This window comes from Anser brachyrhynchus (assembly GCF_964034855.1).
Source record: "Anser brachyrhynchus genome assembly, chromosome: 1".
Classification (NCBI taxonomy): domain Eukaryota; kingdom Metazoa; phylum Chordata; class Aves; order Anseriformes; family Anatidae; genus Anser; species Anser brachyrhynchus.
In genome coordinates, this window is record NC_137694.1 from 104,218,227 (window position 1) to 104,238,474 (window position 20,248).

Genomic DNA, 20,248 nt, shown 5'->3' on the forward strand with positions numbered 1-20,248 from the left:
TACAGGGATGCAAGTTTATCACAGTGATGAATGCATTCTGAAGCAGCTGCTTGCATTCTTTCAAACTGTATTGGCAATGGCATTGGCCAGTGTTCTGGAACTCTGTGCAGCTGGCTGGAATCCATCTTTTTAATAAAAATGATTTACCCAGATCTAATTTATTAGATCACTTAATTGATGTGAGGTTCACATCTTGCCCAGATGCTTTCCCTTTCCAGGAGTTATTCAGTTATTCAGGAGTTATTCAAAAGATATGTTTTTAACAGGTACGGTATATGTGTGCTAGGCTTGTAAATCGTATCATGGATTTTTTTCAGTTCTGGAAGGGATACAGGAAGGTATATATACATATATATATATACTCTATATATATATATATATACTCTATATATACAGGAAGAAATTCATCCCTCTTGTAAGTTCACAAATGTAAGTCCTTGACTTAGTAATCTTTCTTCTAATGCAACTTTGTGTATAGTTAAGTTCACAAGTAGTGCTCACCCATGTGAACCTTCTGAGAGGATGATCAGCTGGTAGGAGAAAGTGGAAGAAATGAATCTTCTCCAACTTTTCAGGTACCCTTTATTGACTCATCTTTGTGTATCACACATGATGCAAATACTATCACAACAGAGCACCAGCTCAACATGAGCTGGCAATGCGCACTTGGAGCCCAGAAAGCCAGCTGTATCCTGGGCTGCATCAAAAAAAAGCATGGCCAGCAGGTCAAGGGAGGTGATTCTCCCTCTCTACTCTGCTCTCAGGAAATCCCACCTGGAGTACTGCGTTCAGCTCTGGGGCCCCTGGCACAAGAAGTACATGGACATATGAGTCCAGAGGAGGGCCACAAAGATGACCAAAAGGCTGGAACACTTCTCTGAAGAAAGGCTGAGAGATCTGGGGAAGTTCAGCCTGGAGTAGAGAGAGCACCAGGGAGACTTTACAGTGGCCTTTCAGTACTTAAAGGGGGAAGGGGGGCTACAGGAAAGCATGAGAGGGACTATTTATCAGGGAGTGCAGTGATAGCAGAAGGAGTAATAACTTTATACTAAAAGAAGGTGGGTTTAGATTAGATATAAGGAAGAAATTCTTCTCTGTGAGGGTGGCGAGGCACTGGAACAGGTTGCCCAGAGAAGTGGTGGATGCCCCATCCCTGGAAGTGTTTAAGGCCAGGTTGGATGGGGCTTTGAGCAACCTGATTTAGTGGGAGGTGTCCTTGCCCACAGCTGGGGGTTTGGAACTAGATGATCTTTATGGTCCCTTCCTCCCCAAACCATATTATGAATCCATGACCAATAAAATAACATCTGTGTCTCCACCAACTAGCACAAAAGAAATACAAATTTCTTAGTGCTTTTTGTTTGTTTGGTTGGTTTGGTTTGTTTTTTTGAGGATGTATTTAACAAATTGGAGACATTTGAGAATATATATCACAAATTACAGTCTGATTGTAAGCCCTGGATCCAGTGACACAGAAGAATTTCAAGAATTTGAAGAATTTCAAATGGGGCCCTGAGCAATGAGAAGCCTTTGAAAAAAAGAACAGTATCCCTTTGGCCAGGCTGGACAGGACAAGGTGAAAAAAAAGTGTTTTACACCACAGCAGGGGAGCAAGGCCCCACCAAGAGCCTTTGGCAGCAAGCATCCCTTTGGAATTTTGGAGTCAGGGATACAGATAATCTGTGGCCTGCTGCACTCCAACTGAAAAAGAGATACTAGCAGCATATGAAGGGGTTTGAGCTGCTTCAGAAGTAGTTGGTAGTGATGCACAGCTCCTCTTGGAACCTCGATTAACTGTGCTAAGCTGAATGTTCAAAGGCAGGATTCCCTCTACCCATCATGCAACCGATGCTACATGAAGTAAGTGGGTCACACTGATAACACAACAGCGTTGGATAGGAAAACCCAACCAGACACAAATCTGGGAGGTGATCATGGACTGGCAGAGATTTCAGACTATCACCAGAGGAGGAGGTGATGTCTGATGAAGAGATCCCATTGTGTAATAAACTACCAGAAAATGACAAGCAATATCTCCTCTTCACTGATGGTTCTCCTGTAGTATTGTAGGAAAGCATCAGAGATGGAAAGCTGCTGTATGGAGCCCTAAACAAGAAGTCGCAGAAACTGCTGAAGGAGAAGGTGAATTAAGCCAGTTCGCAGAAGTGAAGGCCAGCCAGTTGGCTTTAGATACTGCTGAATGGGAAAAGTGGCCAGTGCTTTAACACTACGCTGACTCATGGATGGTGGCAAGTGCCCTGTGGGGGTGGTTACAACAATGGAAGCAGAGCGATTGGCAGCACAGAGACAAACCTATCCAGGCTGCCGCACTGGGGCAAGAGATTGCTGCCTGGGTAGAGAACCTGGTTGTAAAGGTACATCATGTAGATGCTCACATACCCAAGAGCTGTGTCACTGAAGAACATCAGAACAACTAGCAGGTGGATCAGGCTGCTAGAATTGAAGTGACTTAGGTGGATCTAGACTAGCAACATAAGGGTGAATTATTTATATCTTGTTGGAACCATGGCACCTCAGACCATCAAGGAAGAGATGCAACATATAGATGGGCTCATGAATGAGAGATGGACTTGACCGTGGACATCGTTGCATTGGTTATCCATGAATGCAAAACATGCACCACAATCAAGCAAGCCAAATGGTTAAAGCCACTCTGGTATGGAGTGCACTGAGTGACATATAAATATGTCATAAACATAAATATGTTTATTATATGTTTATTATACATAAATATGTGTACCTGAAGACTTTATTGTTTCTGATAAAAATAACAGCTTTCATCACATTCTTTGCTTTGAAACTGTCCGCTACTTTTAAGGTTTTTCCCAGATATTTGCTGTCAGAGGACACTGGCAGAAATTGTTTGCAGTACCTATATCAAACCTATGACAGAGAGGTTTCCTGAGCCCCACTCACAAAATTATTCTTGTAGGTACCAACTTTGCCTTAGAGTTTCAGAATTACATGTTACACTGTGGTGGTTTTACTCAGGTGGGCATCCGAGCTCCACAACAACCTCTCTCTCACTCCCCTTCCTTAAAGAGAAATTGGGAGAAAATATGATGAAAAGGGCTCAAGGGTTGAGACAAGGACAGGGAGATCACTCAATATTTATTGTCATGGGCAAGACAGACTCAGCATAGGGAGATTTTATTACCTAATACTAACAAGCTAGAGAAGTGAGAAACTTCTCTACCTTCTCACTTCTCACCTAAGACAGGAAGAGAATGGAGAGTTCACTGGATGTTAAGTTTATGGGGTTTTTTTGCTTACAAAATGATGCAGGACAAGATTTGGGAGAAAAATGTAAGACCTCATAGAGTTCATATTAAATTAAAATTATATTAAATTTCATATTAAATTAAAAGTAAATTAAAATTTTGTTCAGCATCTTCATCAACGACCTTGATGAGGGAATAGTGTTCACCCTCAGCAAGTACACTGATGATACAAAGCTGGGAGGAGTGGCCAACACACCAGAAGGCTGTGCTGCCATTCAGCAATACTTGGACAGGCTGGAGAGATGGGCAGGAGGAAACCATATGAGGTTTAACAAAAGCATGTGTAGAGTCCTACACTTGGGAAGGAACAACTGCATGTATCAGTACAGGCTGGGGGATGACCTGCTGGAGAGGAGCTCTGTGGAGAAGGACCTGGGGGTCCTGGTGGACGACAGGTTGGCAATGAGCCAGCAGTGTGCCCTGGTGGCCAAGAAGGCCAATAGGAACCTGGGGTTCATTAAAAGAAGCGTGGCCAGCAGATCAAGGGAGGTGATCCTCCCCCTCTACTCTGCCCTGGTCAGGCCTCACCTGGAGTAGTGTCCAGTTCTGGGCTCCCCAGTACAAAAACGACAGGGACCTCCTGGAAAGAGTCCAGCAGAGGGCCACAAAGATGATACGGGGCCTGGAGCATCTCCCCTATGAGGAAAGGCTGAGAGACCTGGGTCTGTTCAGCCTGGAGAAAAGAAGACTGAGGGGGGATCTTATCAATGTTTACAAATATCTTAAGTGTGGGAGACAAAGAGCCCATGGCCCATCTCTTTTCAGTGGTCTGTGGGGACAGGACAAAGGGCAATGGCCACGAAATGGAGCACAGGAAGTTCCGCACAAACATGCGAAAGAACTTCTTCATGGTGAGGGGGAGAGAGCACTGGAACAGGCTGCCCAGGGAGGTTGTGGAGTCTCTTTCTCTGGAGATACTCAAGACCCATCTGGATGCCTACCTGGGCAACCTGCTCTAGGGAACCTGCTTTGGCAGGGTGGTTGGACCCAATGATCCCTTGAGGTCCCTTCTAACCCCTACAATTTTGTGATTCTGTGAAAATGCAGTGCTGAACATCTACAGTTTAAATCCTTGTAATCTAGTGGAACAATATAGAAAGGACTGCAGGGCAAGTTAACTGCAAAGATTTAATAATGTGTGCACCACTGGAGAAAAATGTTAGGTTGTAAACTCAAGTATATAATTAAAACTATCAGGATTGAATTTAGAAGAGTTGAATATCACAGTCAATACCTTGACAGAACTGGACAGGACAAAAATACAAATACCAGTTGGGAACAATTATATTCTGGATGAGAGGTGAACTGGATGAGGCAATAGAGTCAAAAAAGTCAGAAAATAAAGCACTTCTGGATCATTTGGGACAAAAGGCTTTACAGGTACATAAACTACTTGTATTCCTTTTCCCAGAGTGACCAAAGAAACTGTCAAAAGGTGACGCATTTAAATCTTCAAATGATCTGGGGAAAAATGTATTTTTTTTATATTGAAGTAAACTGAACTAGGCTAATTGATGCTATACATAGAGAGTACAAGGGAATGTTTTGCAGTGTCACAGTATAGAATATAGGGCAAAGTCTATAAAAGTATTTAGGAGAGGCACATCCTGTCCCCACTGGGAAATTACTGAATTTGAAAGTCAGAAGAAGGTAGAAGAGGAGTTGACATAGTTTAAGTGGTGTTGACTTTCGCAGTACCTGAAGTTGTTGACCCATAATTTGCAGGTCACTTAGCACACGTGACACTGTAATGTCTTCTTCAGTCTTTCTCAGTTTTCAGCATTTTGTTTTATGTTAAGGATGAAAGACGGAGATATACCCCTAGCCAGACCATGGTCTGTATCTCTTTCCACTTAAACTGGTTCTGAAACATTCTATATTCCGTCTTAGAGGCTACAGATGTAAAATCTGAGTCAAGGGATTATAAGAATTCTGGCTCTATTGAAATTTTGCTACTGAAGGTGAAATACCAAGGAAAAACAAAGCACAGTGGGCCAGGATGTGTTGGCACCACATGACTCCCCAGAACAGTAAATTAAATTAAGAGATAACTGTTGTGGTTTAACAACTGATGGGCAGCTAAATTCCAACACACTGCTCTCTCACTCCCCCTCCTCAGAAGGACATGGGGACAAAAAATAATACATAAAAGAAAAACCTGCAGGTTGAGAAAAGGAGCAGTTTAATGAAAGGGAAGAAAAAGAAAGGCCACGCAGAAGCAAAGGAAAAAAATTATTCCCTACTTCCTATCAGCAAGTTATGTTCAGCCATGCATTGGGAAGCAGGGCCTCAATAGTGGTTGCTCGGGAAGTCAAAAACTTTCACAAAAAGTGTCTCTATTTCCCCTTCTTTCCCCCTCAGTTTTTATTGCTGAGCATAATGTCATACAGTATGGAATATCCCCTTAGTCAGTTTAGGTCAGCTGTCCTTACTATGTCCCCTCATCACCTCTTGCCCACCCTGAGCCTACTGGAATTGGAGAGACAGCCTTGTTGCTGTGCCACCATTGTTAAGCAATAGCCAAAACATTGGTACAATATCAGTTCTGTTCTAGCTACAAGTGAAAAGCACAGCGGTATGTGGGCTTCTGTGGGGAAAGTTAATTCCATCCAATGCTGACCCAGTACAGTAACATATCCCACACAGCTTCGTACACCGCTTACTGAACGTGCTAACAGATTTTCAGGTAGTGTAAGGGACTTTCAGATATTGTGAGCTTTCTCAGGCCTACCTCATCAATAGAGCCAGATATATCACCTGACAATTAAGAATCTATTATGGATCATGTCTTTCATATTGGCAACACAGTGTTCAAAATCCTTTGACAGTCGGCCCTTATTTGCAGGAGAAATATTAAATTATTACAACTTGCCTTTTACAAAGCTGTGGCAGTTTGACAGAGAAATTTGTTACTAAAGCAGAAAACCTAGCTCTTAACTGCCATGTGTCAATGTTAATGCTAGTCAGTGCATGTTTGGAGTCACCCAGTTAAGCCAACACCAGTGTTTTCCAATTACTTTGCACTGATGACAGTATCTGCAGAGGGACATCAAGGAAAAAGCCATTAAGGAAATTTTCTAAGACAGAGCAAATAAGTTAAAGAGACAGGAATAGTTAGCAGCTATTTTCCCAGATTTCACTTATGATAACCCGCGTGTCTTTGGTGTTACTACCTGTTAGCTCTTTACAATATTACTATGCCAGTAATGGAGAGAAAGGTTCTTTTTTAATGATGCCTCTTAACAATACTCTGTATTCTCCTAGGTTTGCCCTGTCCCATCCCAGCCTCCACAGCCTACTGTTGTTCCGAAGCCAGTTCAATCTGTCATACATGTCCCATTGCAACCAAGCTGCCCGGGCCGAGGCAAGATGGCAAAGCTCCTCAATCCAGAAGAGATGACATCCAGGGATTATTATTTTGATTCCTATGCTCACTTTGGAATTCATGAGGTAATATTTATTTTTATATCAGTAATTATTGCAGAATAAAAAATAAATAAAAGCTTTCTGTGATGTATGAGTTATTTATCCCCCTCACACTTCCTAATGATTATATTCTGCCTTTCCTCAGAACACTGGATTATCTGATCAAGTACCAAAGATATCATCCACTTCTCCAGAGATCTGTGTTCAAAACCTCTGTCCCACTTAAATCCTTACATATATGAATTTGCCACAGCACTTATATTAGCTATCTGTACACTGGTGATCTTCATCTGAGTACAGCTTAGGGCATTGGTGAGGACTGCAAACTAACCCAATCACACACGGAAACTACCTCATTGTTAATTTAGTCTTTTGTTCTCTTGCATATTTGAGCACATGCTAACAGAAAAGTTACTCAACTGACAAAGGAAGCCAAGTAGTTTTTTGACTCCTGGCATGTTATTTGAATGTACAAGCTGCACTAATGGGAACATATATCTCAATATCATCCAGGAAATCCATTCCTGCAAAGAATTCACTATACACAGGGGACCATATTTACTAGAAAAAGTTGTCTGTGGACCCACTCTAAAGATGCTAATAACATCTTACATTTGCATGACCCAAGAGTATGGAATTTTAAAGACATGGCAGCAAAAAGGCCAACAATGTGAAATCAGTGGCACTTTTCACAAACCACATAATGAACTATTTCCACTAGTCTAGTAATTGTTTCTGGAGCTTTTATATAAACAGGTTTCTGTCTGCCAGTTGCACCTTGTCAGTGTACCATTCAGATATTCAAAAATATGATATTCAGATATGAAAGAAGACAGAGGAACAGTTGTGTGGGAAGGAGACTAAAGAGAACTACTAAAAGATACATTGGAGACCTCAACTCAGATTGAGTTCCTGATGGAACGATACAGCTCTGTAGGTTTCATGGAGTGCAGGGAGTGCCTCTTGCTGAGGCTTGAGAGGTGGGAAACGGCCTCTTTGCCTGCAGGAGGTCTGCTCTGGTCTGCACTGATCTGCATCAACAAGTAAAGGAGCTGCTAGAGGAGGCTGGCAGACTTTGCGACATCAAGGATGGGAGAAAGAGACTGACTAGGTCTTCTCCGAGGTACAAGAGCCAGGTTCAGGAGAAGAACCTGAACCTGGCTCTTGTACCTCGGAGAAGACCTAGTCAGTCCCTAAATGTACTGAAGGGAGAAGAAATTTGAGTGGTTTTCATTGATATAGTTTGATTAATATATACACAGTTGAGAGCAAGTTGTCAATTAAATGAAATTCATGTACTGCTGCAGTCAATGAAGTAAAAATCAGCTCCTAACAATGACACCTTAAAATAGTGAAGTAGTGGTCTAGGTTATACATAAATATCTTCTCAAAATTGGTCCTATGAATGAGTGAACAAAAGAACAGAAGGAGATTGCCAAATAGAGCACATGATTTCCAAGCTCAGCTGTGGACTAACTACATCTTTTTCTGCAAGGCTGACAAGATTGCCTTTTTAAAATGCTTTAAGGAATTATTTCTCTTGTGTTCAAAGAGGAACCTCAGAAAGTCTATAGGCTGAGGCTCTAGGTTGTTCATGATTTAGGAGAAAGAAGGAAAGTTTGCATTTCTGCATGGCTTCTGTCTATGCCCAGAGCAGTGCTGTGGTCAGATTAAGTTCTGATTGCCATTTGTCTATTTGTAACAGTGAAGTAATATTTAGAGAAATAAAATTATATGAAGGGCATCATGCTTATTCTTAACAATTCACTTCTAAGCAGCTTGCCTTTTAAAGTTGCTTTGATGTGTGCATCCCAAAGTACTTGAAAAACTCTTCAGGTTGTTAATAATGCTTGAATTACAAGAAGGAAATAAATTCAGCAGCAATGTTGAATATATATAAGCACTTCAAATAATAAGACAATGTTTTGTTGTTTGGTGGTTTGTGTTTTTTTTTTCACCACAGGAAATGTTAAAGGATGAAGTACGTACATTAACCTATAGAAACTCAATGTATCACAATAAACATGTTTTTAAAGATAAGATTGTCCTTGATGTTGGAAGTGGCACAGGAATCCTCTCCATGTTTGCTGCAAAGGCAGGAGCCAAGAAAGTATATGGGGTAAGAAGACTTCCCATCATGTTTTGGGTTTGTTTGCATATTTTGCCTGAGAAGAAAACAAGGAAAATGGATTTACATTGATTTACGTTTCTTACTTGTCTTGGTTTGAAATTCTTCCCTCCAAGCTTTTGTATGACTTGAGTTACAGTGCCTTCAGTGGAGGTCTGAAGCTTTCTATGATCTTCAGTAGGGCACCCTTTCCAAATCAAGACATACTGCCTGCTTTTTGGTGGAAAAGGGGGTCTGGAGGAGAGGGGAGGGTCTTTGGTGTTCTGATACATATCCACATTTCCTCCTGGCTGTCTCCCAGATCCCTGGCCATATGGTCTTCCTCCCTCCTCTAATTCTAGAGTGAGTCAACTCATTGTAGAGAATTCACCCAGTAAAAGAAAAGTAAATACTTTTCCATGAGTTTGTTGTTATTGTCATTGTTTGCTTTGGATTTCTTTACAGTTCAGGCTCTACCTCAGGCATTTATAAAGCTCAGTGGGACACGAGTGTCAGCTCATCCATGGACTGTCCAACACTGAAGCTAGAAACACAGGAAAACTTAGCATTCAAGGAATTTATTTAGGTGGGAAACTTCTCTGCGACAGCCTAAGATTTTCAGCATTCTTGACACATGAGCTACCTCACCATAAACCCTGTCACCTATCAGGCTGCAGAGTTGTGTTTGTGCTGGAAAAACAGACATTGCAGAGATAAAGAAGCGGCAATCACATTCAAATTCAAAATTAACTCTATGATCCTTTTAGCAAAGAGTCCCAGTGGAAACCGTGATTGTTCTTATTAAAAAGCAAACATTTGACAGGAGTTATTACACAGAGCTGAGATGTTTCAGTTTCTTCTCTACAGTTAGTTTTTCAAATAGCATGTTAGGGGAACTGTTGACAAATGCAGAGTGTTGGTTTTCTGGCTACCGTGACACTGAAATCAGTCCTTTTCTCACTCTTTTCCTTCTTAAGGTTCAAATTCATCCATTGTCCTGCCTAGTTCTTCTTACCAGTTCTCATTCACTGTTGGAACTTAGTCAATGACAGTCAGCCAACTGCTAGAATCATCTCAGGGTCTCCAGGAGGTGCAAAGTATAGAATCACTGACTCAGAAAGATTTAGTCTGGAAGACCTCTGGAAGCCTCTAATCCAAACTCATGCTCAAAGCAGTTAAGTTTAAAACTATATCAGGTTGCTCAAGTCCTTGTGCAGCTCAGTTCTGAGAACCTCCAAGGATGGAGACTAAATTCTCTCTAAGCACCAATTTCAATGCTACAATCAGCAGAAATTTCCCTTGCTGCAGGCCATGACTACAGTCTTTTGTCCTGTTACTGTGCAATTCTGAAAAGAGATTGACTTTTTTTTTTCTCTGCAATCCCTTTCTGGATAGTTTAAGATAGCTATTGGATTTCCTCCTAAGCTTTGTCTTCTACAAACTAGACAGAACCAGTCCCCTCAGTTCTTCTTTTCTTCATGCCTTCTCACACCCATCATGGGAAGACAGTGGCAACGAAGCTGGTGAAGGGTCTCGAAAACAAGTCTTATGAGGAGCTTCTGGGAGAGCTGGGGTTGTTTAGCTTGAAGGCTCAGGGGAGACCTTGTTGTACTTTACAATTACCTTAACGGAGGTTGTAGCAAGGTGGGGATCAGGCTCTTCTCCCAAGCACCAAGTGATAAGACGAGGGAAAATGGCTTCAAGTTGCAACAGGGGAGGTTTAGGTTGAATATTAGGAGAAAATTCTTTACTGAAAGGGTTGTGCAGCATTGGAACAGGCAGCCCACAGAATCACAAAATGTTAGGGATTGGACGGGACCTTGAAATATTATCTAGTCCAATCCCCCTGCCAGAGCAGGAATACCTAAATCACATCACACAGGAACACGTCCATGCAGGTTTTGAAAGTCTCCAGAGAAGGAGACTCCACAACCCCCCTGGGCAGCTTGTTCCAGTGTTCTGTCACCCTCACCGTAAAAAAGTTTTTTCTCATATTGAAGCGGAAACTCCTATGTTCCAGCTTGCTCCCAGTGTCCCTTGTCTTATCATTGGATGTCACTGAGAAGAGCCTGGCTCCATCCTCCTGACACTCACCCTTTACATGTTTATAAACATTAATAAGGTCACCCCTCAGTCTCCTCTTCTCCAAGCTAAAGAGACCCAGCTCCCTCAGCCTTTCCTCGTAAGGGAGATGATCCACTCCCTTAATCATCCTCGTGGCTCTGCGCTGGACTCTCTCAAGCAGTTCCCTGTCCTTCTTGAACTGAGGGGCACAGAACTGGACACAATATTCCAGATGTGTTCTCACCAGGGCAGAGTAGGGGTGGAGGAGAACCTCTCTCGACCTACTAACCACACCCTTTCTAATACACCCCAGGATGCCATTGGCCTTCTTGGTCACAAGGGCACAGTGCTGGCTCATAGTCATCCCACTGTCCACTAGGACCCCCAGGTCCTTTTCTCCAGCAGGGCAGTCCACAACTTATACTAGTGTTTGGGGTTGTTCTTGCCCAGATGCAGGACTCTACATTTGCCCTCATTATATTTCATCAAGTTTCTCCCTGCCCAGTTCTCCAACCTGTTGAGGTCCTGCTGGATGGCAGCACAGCCTTCTGGCATGTCAGCCACTCCTCCCAGTTTTGTGTCATCAGCAAATATATATGGATATAATATTCCAGATGTGTTCTCACCAGGGCAGAGTAGAGGGGGAGGAGAACTCTCGACCTACTAACTACACTCCTTCTAATACATCCCAGGATGCCATTGGCCTTCTTGGACACAAGGGCACAGTACTGGCTCATGCAGGACTCCCAGGTCCCTTTCCCCTTCAGTGCTCTCCAGCAGGGCAGTCCCCAGTTTATACTGGTAACTGGAGTTGTTCTTGCCCAGATGCAAGGCTCTAGAATTGCCCTCATTATATTTCATTAAATATCTCCCCGCCCAACTCTCCAGCCTGTCTAGGTCTCACTGGATGGCAGCACAGCCTTCTTGCATGTCAGCCACTCCTCCCAGTTTTGTGCCATCTGCAAACTTGCTGATAGCACACTCTATTCCCTCATCCAAGTCGTTGTTGAATATCTTGAACAACACTGGTCTCAGTACTGACCCCTGAGGGACTCCACTAGATACAGGCCTCCAACTAGACTCCATCCCATTGACCACAATGCTCTGGTTTCTTCTCTTCAGCCAGTTCACAGTCCACATCACTACCCAATCATCCAGTCCACACTTCCTCAGATTAGCTGCGAGGATGCTGTGGGAGACAGTGTCAAAGGCTTTACTGAAATCAAGATATACCATATCCACTGCTTTACCATCATCTATCCACCTGGTTATATCCTCATAAAAGGCTATCAGATTGGTCAAGCACGACATCCCCTTGGTGAAGCCATGTTGACTGCCCCTAATGACCCTTTTATCCTTGATATGCCTAGAGAGAGCACCCAGGATAAGTTGTTCCATCACCTTTCCAGGGATGGAGGTGAGGCTGACCGGTCTATAGTTACCTGGGTCTTCCTTCTTGCCCTTTTTGAAGACCGGGTTGATATTTGCTTTCCTCCATTCTTCAGGCACCTCTCCTTTTCCCCACAACTTTCTAAAGATGATGGAGAGTGGCCTAGCAATGACTTCCACCAGCTCCCTCAGCACCCTTGGGTGCATCTCATCAGGATCCATGGATTTATGGATGTCCAGATTGCTTAATTGGTCCTTAACCCATTCCTCATCAACTGAGGCAAACTCCTCCTTTATCCTGACTTTCTCTGGGGCCTCAGGGGTACAGGGCTCCTCAGGAAAGCCTCCAGCAGTATAGACAGAGACAAAGAAGGCATTCAATAACTCTGCCTTCCCTGTATCTTCTGTCACCAGGGCACCCACCTCATTCATCAGTGGGCCTACATTGCCTCTAATGTCAGTTTTATCTGCAGTGTATTTGAAAAAGCCCTTTGTGTTGTCCTTGACCTCTCTTGCAAGGTTTAATTCTAAGGAGTCCTTAGCTTTCCTAGTTGCCTCCCTACATCCTCTGACAAGTCTTATATTCCTCCCAAGTAGCCAGCCCCTCCTTCCATGATCTGTAAACTCCCCTCTTCCACTTGAGTTTGCCCAGAAGTTCCCTGTTTAACCATGCAGGTCTCCTGGCTCTCTTTCCTGACTTCCTACCTGCTGGGATGCCCTGTTCTTGAGCTCGGAAGAAGCAGTCCTTGAACGCTAACCAGCTATCTTGGGCTCCTTTTCCTTCAAGTACCTTGTCCCATGGGATTTCCCCTAGCAAATGCTTGAAAAGGCCAAAGTCAGACCTACTGAAGTCCAGGGTTGCAATTCTGCTTGGTACTCTGTTCCTGCCACATGAGATACTAAACTCCACCATCTCATGGTCAGTGCAACCAAGGCTGCCCTCAACCTTCACAACTTCAACCAGTCCCTCCTTGTTAGTGAAGAATAAGACCCAGCATCGCTCCTCTCCTAGTTGGCACTTCCACCATTTGCATCAGGAAGTTATCATCAATACACTGAGGGAACCTCCTGGGCTGTGGATGGCTGGCTGAGTAGGCCTTCCAGCAAATGTCAGGGTAGTTATAATCCCCCACAATAACCAGTGCCTGTGTTCGTGAGGCTGTTGTCAGCTGTCTGTAGAAGGCCTCATCAACTTCCTCATCCTGATCTGGTGGCCTGTAATAGACACCTACAACAGTATCCCCCATGCCAGGCTGTCCCTTAATTCTCACCCACAGACTCTCAACTCACTCCTCATCCACTCCTGGACAGTACTCATTACAACGTAGATGCTCTTTCACGCAAAAAGCTATTCCGCCACCTCACCTTGCTGGTCTGTCTTTCCTGAGAAGGACATAGCCAACCATGACCACATTCCAGTCATGTGAGCTGTCCCACCATGTCTCTGTAATTGCCGGTAGGTCATAATTTCCTGACTGAACACGGATTTCTAATTCCTCCTGCTTATTCCCCAAGCGACATGCATTGGTGTACAGGCACTTAAGGGAGAGAGCGGAGCACATCGATTTCACTAAGGGGGTGGGAGGTCTCCCGGTCTTCACCACTGCTATTGCGCTGCCCCACTGGTGCAAAACCCAGCTACAACCAACTCACATAGTTCTAGTTCCATTTGTCACCCAGCAGGACCATGGCACTGTGGCCCTGTAAGGCAGCAGCTGGCTGGTTCTAGCATCTTCCTGACCCTCTGTGATGCGTTGCCTGTCCCCTGATTGGCTGGCTAGCGATTGTCAGCTGTTTTGCAACTGGCTTGTCATCAATAGTGGGTATGGCTTCTCCTCCCTATATAAGGGCCAAAGGGGGGCAGTGGGACAGAGTGTTGCAGAGGGGAGATGGCAGATGGTGCTGCAGCTGGTGGCAGAGGCAGTGGCAGAGGAGGAGGTGGTGGTGGTGGTGGCGGTGGCGGCGGTGGTGGTGATGGTGGAGGAGGATGAGGTGATGGTGGTGGTGGTGGTGGCGGAGGTGGAGGTGGAGGAGAAGATGGTGGTGGAGGAGGTGGTGGTGGAGGAGGAGGTGGTGGTGGAGAAGGAGGTGGTGGTGGAGGAGGAGAAGATGGTGGTGGAGAAGGAGGTGGTGGTGGAGGAGGAGAAGATGGTGGAGGAGGAGGAGGTGGTGGTAGAGGAGGTGGAGGAATCATAGAATCATTAAGGTTGGAAGAGACCTCCAAGTTCATCCGGTATAACTGTCACCCTATTACCAATGTCACCCACTAAACCGTGTCTGTAAGTGCCAGGCCCAACCTTTCCTTGAACTCCCCCAGGAATATTGACTCCACCAGCTCTCTGGGCAAGCCGTTCCAGTGCCTGACTACTCCTTCTAAGAAGAAATGTCTCCTAATTTCTAACCTAAACCTCCCCAGATGCAACGTGAGGCCATTCCCTCTAATCCTTTCACTAGTTACCTGGGAGAAGAGACCGACCCCCAGCTCCCCACACCTTCCTTTCAGGTCGTTGGAGAGAGCAACCAGGCCTCCGCTGAGCCTCTTCTTCTCCAGACTAAACAACTCCAGTTCTCTGAGCTGCTCCTCACAGGACTTGTGTTCAAGGCCGTTCACCAGCTTTGTAGCCCTTCTCTGGACACACTCCAGGGCCTCGATGTCCTTCTTGTACTGATTGTCCTTGCAATCTCACTGACTCTGTGGGTTGTGGGTTTTTGTTTGTTTGTTTGTTTGTTTGTTTGTTTGTTTTTGTTACATAGAGGTCTTTTCAGTACAATGTTATGCCTTTAGGTCTTTATAAAGCTCCCTGTATGCTCTGAAAGGAGTGAGGGTATCTGCTGTTCAACTGCAGAGGTGAGAACACAGCAGACACCGGTGTGCAATGCTGGTGACAGAAGGAGAATTGTGGAGGAGAAGGAGGTGGTGGAGGAGGAGGAGGTAGTGGAGGAGGAGGAGGTTGTGGAGGAGGAGGAGGTGGTGGAGGAGGAGGAGGTGGTGGTGGAGGAGGAGGAGGTGGTGGAGGAAGAGGAGGTGGTGGAGGAAGAGGAGGTGGTAGAGGAGGGGGTGGTGGTGAGAATAAGATCCAACAACACTCCTCTCGTAGTTGGCTCATCCACCATTTGCATCAGGAAGTTATCAGTGCACTGGAGGAACCTCCTGGACTGTGAATGGCTGGCTGAGTAGGCCTTCCAGCAAACATCAGGGCAGTTAAAATCTCCCACAATAACCAGGGCCTGTGATTGCGAGGCTGCTATCAGTGGCCCGTAGAAGGCCTCATCAACTTCCTCATCCTGGTCTGGTGGCCTGTAATAGACACCCACAACAGTATCACCCATGCCACCCTGCCCAGGGAAGTGGTTAAGTCACTATCCCTGAAGGTCTTCAAGAAACGTGTAGATTTAGAACTTAGTAGCATGGTTTCGTGGTGTGTGACCTTTAGTACTAAGTTAAAGGTTGGACTAGATGATCCTAGAGGTCTTTTCCAATGTGAATGATTCTATGATTCTGTGATAAAAGCAGAACCTACGATGATGTTCATCTAACTGGGGAGCTGTTGTAGGACATGTAGAGATATGATTGGCATGTCTGTTCATGGTTGGGAATGGGAAGCGATGGATGAAAAAATAAGTTCAATTATCCCTTGAAACCCTAGCTCATCTTCTGCATTTAGTCATACAAAATTCAGACCAGTCACTGCAGTAGAACTATCCAAATTCTATGTTACTTTCAGACAAACAAGACGGTATTGGTAATAAGGAGTTAAAATGATACATGAAACCAAGGTACACAGTGGACGTTAACTGATTTAGATAAAAAGGTGGTGGTGAGGACACAACCCAGGGGAAAAAGAAATCTGGCAATGTGGTAACTGTATCAGAAGAAGATTCAGTAGGAGGAGATAGTCACAGCATTATACTAATGTCTGAAAAATAAACTGAAAGTAGGAGTGAATATACACACAATGAACTAGACACAGTTGTAGAAACAGATGTTTTATTGGAACACACAGCATTCATAAAATCCAAATGCTCTGCAAAATTTGACAGACTTAAGCAGATCATTGAGTTGAAAGAGAACCAGGGAAAAAGCTGAAAAAGCTGAGCTATTTTCCTATTTTTTCACCTACAGAATTAAGTATTTTCTTGTTCTGAGTTCCTTAAAAAAAAAAAAAAAAGTACCACAGTATAAAGCCCAAGTCAAAATACAGATTAACATCTTTGACCATCCTAAAGCAAGTTTATTTTCTGAAATGTATCTGCCTTCCTGGAGCATTTGAGCCTTGTTTTTTGACCTTTTTTGGGGTGGGGCGGCGGGATGATTTTGCTTCTTTGGGAATTATGCTAATTTTCTGAATCTTGCAACCACTGATGAAATAGAATTTTTGATTCCTTTGCAACCTTTTCTCTTGAAAGTTTGGAAAGCCAACCCCAAACCCATACATACCCACGTGTTATTTAAGAATCATCCCAAAAAAAAGCCAAAAGAATGGTCAATGGACAGATGTGAACACAGATAGGAAAAGTGAGTGTGTTATAGTGGCAGTAGGTATGGACAAAGCTTTTAGTCTATACAGTGTAAGGGTATGTAGAAGGAGAGTGTTCCTTCAAGGGGTCTGGTCAAGGGCCTTTTCTGATGCAATTATGGTTAATAAGAAAGGGAAGCAGTGGTGGGAGCAAAGTCTGTTCAGTCACACTAATTGATGAGGGCATGTGAGACTATTTATTCCCTCAGGGTTATCTGTTTGAGGATTTATAAGCTGGGAGACAACAACCAGAAACAAACCTGGTCAGTAGTACTGATTGATGAGGAAAGAGACCAAACGTGGGAATGTTGATGCAAGCAAGGTTTTGGACCGAGGACCTCTAAAGCAGGATAATAATAAGAAAAAGAAGGGGGAACAATAACGAAAATTGCTGACCTAACAAAGCAAAATGGAGATAATGACAATAAACAAAGCTCCCCATCACACTGGCTGATGAGCTATCAATGTCCAGGCACCACTTCCAGGAAGTTCAACCTACATTTTGCAACTGATAAAAGTGGGAACCAGGAAGGGGTCAGCCTGGGAGCGGAGTGGGAAGCTGCAGAACTTTGCAAACCACTTGAGGTGTGCAGAGGAAGGTGGGGCCAAAGGGACAAAGAAGGGGGATAGGTAGAAAAGGGTATGTAAGGACAAGTCATAGGTAAAACAGAATTCGTCAGTATATTTGTTTGCGTCAGCCCTGCACCTGATCACTGCAGCCTGTCCTTCTTATATTTTCTCATTAAATCTTTTCTTAACTCTCTCTCTGAATATTCCCATTGTCTCTCCTGTGTGTATGTTTGCTGCAAGAACTATGTGCCAGCTACAGGCAAGACCTTTGTGTCTGTGTTAGTGATGACTGGTGCCTGCTACTGTAGTCAGACTGGGGGAACAGGCACCCCTGGCCAGTGGTGCCAGCTGCTGGACCAAGTGCAGGGGCCTCAGTACCAGTTCCTGGTGAGACCTGTGTGTGGGTGAGTGGAAGTTAGTGCCAGCTACTGGAGTCTGACCAGGGGTGTAGGTGCCCTCAGCCTGTGGTGTCTGCTACTGGAGCAAGCGGGGTCCTAGCATCAGCTACAGGAGCAAGTGGGGGTCTTTTACTACCAGCCCTTGGAGCAGGAGCATTGACTGTTCCCAAGACCAACTACTGGAACACGAGCAAAGTGAGTGCAGGGTGGAATAGTGGTCACCGCCCTTGTGCCTGAAGCCTGCTGCTGAGCAGGGAGTTGAAAGCTTGTATCTTGCCCAGACCTGGTATATGTGGGCTTTGTGTGTATTAACTACCAAACTTTAAGCTGGACTAACTAGTGAGTAGCGTGGGCTTGTGTGTGTGCCTGCAGTAATGAAATTCTATTCTAACAGCCAAAGAGAAAGAAGGGGACTTAGCTGTCTATGCTTTATGTGAGTACTGTGTGGAAGTGTTGTTGAAGGCAGCACTTGGCAGGGGCAGCCTGTGAGACAAGTCATGTCCATGACCTGTCTCTATCTACATGGCTGTGTGTCTCTGGCTATGTACTCAGCTGTGCTACTGGGGTATGTGCTCAGGTTGAACCTGCAAGGAGAAAGCAGCAGACACGTGCCTCAGTCTGGGCAGAGTCTCTAGGCCCCCAGACAGCAGGGCAGGAGTGGTCTTGGCCTGGAGCAGTTGGATAAGGTGGCTACATTCTTCATTTAACATACAGTTTACTGTATGGGAAGAAGAAGCTGGATGTAGGAAAAGGACAGGGTTCTCCCAAAGGGGTTTCTTCCCTTCCTGACAGACTTCTTCCTGGACTGGCCTTCTGACGGTCCCTTCTATATGCCAACTTTAGTTTATGTTCAGGCTATTGAGTCAGACAACTTAAGGAGTGGTTTACATCCACAAGCAAACTAAGCAAAAATAATGATCATGTTCCCATGGGGACAAGGATTGATATTATGACTATCTGTTTCCTGGGCTATATAAAAAGAATAGGGGATTTGTGTGTCCTTCCATTTGCTGTCATGCCATTCATGAGTGCCAGCAAAGAGGTCAAGCACAGTTTGACTTTTAGAAGATAACTGAAAATCCCTGAACATAAAAAACACTTCCATGAGATAACAGAATTCTATTTGATATTGCCATAGGGAAATGATAGACAAAGATTATACGAAGTGTTATTAATAGTTTAAGGTGAAGGTCAAATTTGAAAGAGCTAAATTAGGAATTGATTAGGCAACTATCAGCAATTTTGACCCAAAAGAGACAAAAAAAAAAAAAAAAGTGAGATTCAAGGAATGCAACATTTCTCTAAGATACCAAAAGTCTTTGCAAACATGGGCTCTTTTGCTAGGGCTCAAATTTAAGGGCAAATCTTTAACTGGGAGGTACTTTGTAATTCCTTTCCTACTAAAAGCACAAAATTGGTCATAAGAAAAGACGTAGATCTGGATGGTTTTGTAAATACAATAATATCCATAATTTCTTCTGTGTAAAATTTCTGACTTCTTTTTTGATAGCATGCGTTGACAAATACAGATTTTCATGGTTGAAAGAAGTTCTCTTTGAAACAGACCATTATTGTCATGGTTTGTTTTTTAACATTATTCACAACGTTTGAATGTATTTTGTTTTCAAATATATGAGGAAATAGATGACCATGCTAATTGATTCAGCAGATTTTGAAGGGGGGATAATATTGTGAGGTACTGGGAATAAATTAAACAATGTTATTTATAAGTTATATAATCTTGTAGTTAGGAGCTCTTTTTTCCACATTTCAAGTTTTAAAAACAATCCTTTCTATGTGAGTCAATTTAACTCATATACAAGCTTTTGTTTAAATATTAAGGTATAATTGATCATGATACTGCACACACAGATCTGATTTACTCTTTATCAGTAGTTGCACACTCTGTACAGGCTCTGCTGCCTTCAGTAGATTTTGATTCTATTCATATATCTGATGTCTGTAACACAATTACCTTTTCTCTTGCTTTTCTTCTTTCTTTTCTAGATTGAATGTTCAAGTATATCTGACTACTCAGAAAAAATTATCAAGGCCAACCACTTGGACAACAGTAAGGAACATATAAAAATAATTTTTTTAGGAGAAAAAAGAGATAATGTTTTTCACTTTTTCTGTCTTGTTTATGTTGTATGCTTAATATATAAATGGTAGTTTTGTATTATGTATTTATATAAATACAAAAGAAAACAAACTCATTCTAGGCACTATAACAAATCCTCACAGGAGGAGTTACTTCTACATTTACTTCTAGGCTCACAGACAACAGATGTAAGTGGGACTTACCAGCTGTTTGATTTAGCAAAGCAGTCAGAAGATTGCGTACTAGAGCTGAACAAGCATCAGAATTCCCTTTTCAAATGAAATCTGCCATTTCAATTCCACCTTATTTCATAAATGGAATCAAGATGCATACACACATGCACTTTCATAAACTGAAATTTAAATGATGTTATG

At 43.5% G+C, this 20,248-nt stretch overlaps 1 protein-coding gene across 3 annotated transcripts in view; it reads left to right on the forward strand.

Moving 5' to 3' along the window:
* PRMT8 (protein arginine methyltransferase 8) overlaps nucleotides 1-20,248 on the forward strand; it is a 76,065-nt gene that overhangs the window by 31,817 nt on the left and 24,000 nt on the right. For all 3 annotated transcript variants that reach the window (XR_013945480.1, XM_080577362.1, XM_080577361.1), the window contains exons 2-4: nucleotides 6,567-6,752; nucleotides 8,692-8,847; nucleotides 19,781-19,844. Coding sequence is in view for 2 of the 3 variants with exons in the window: in XM_080577362.1 (XP_080433488.1) it covers nucleotides 6,567-6,752; nucleotides 8,692-8,847; nucleotides 19,781-19,844 (406 nt within the window). In the remaining variant the exon portion in view is untranslated. The remainder of the gene's footprint in view (nucleotides 1-6,566; nucleotides 6,753-8,691; nucleotides 8,848-19,780; nucleotides 19,845-20,248) is intronic.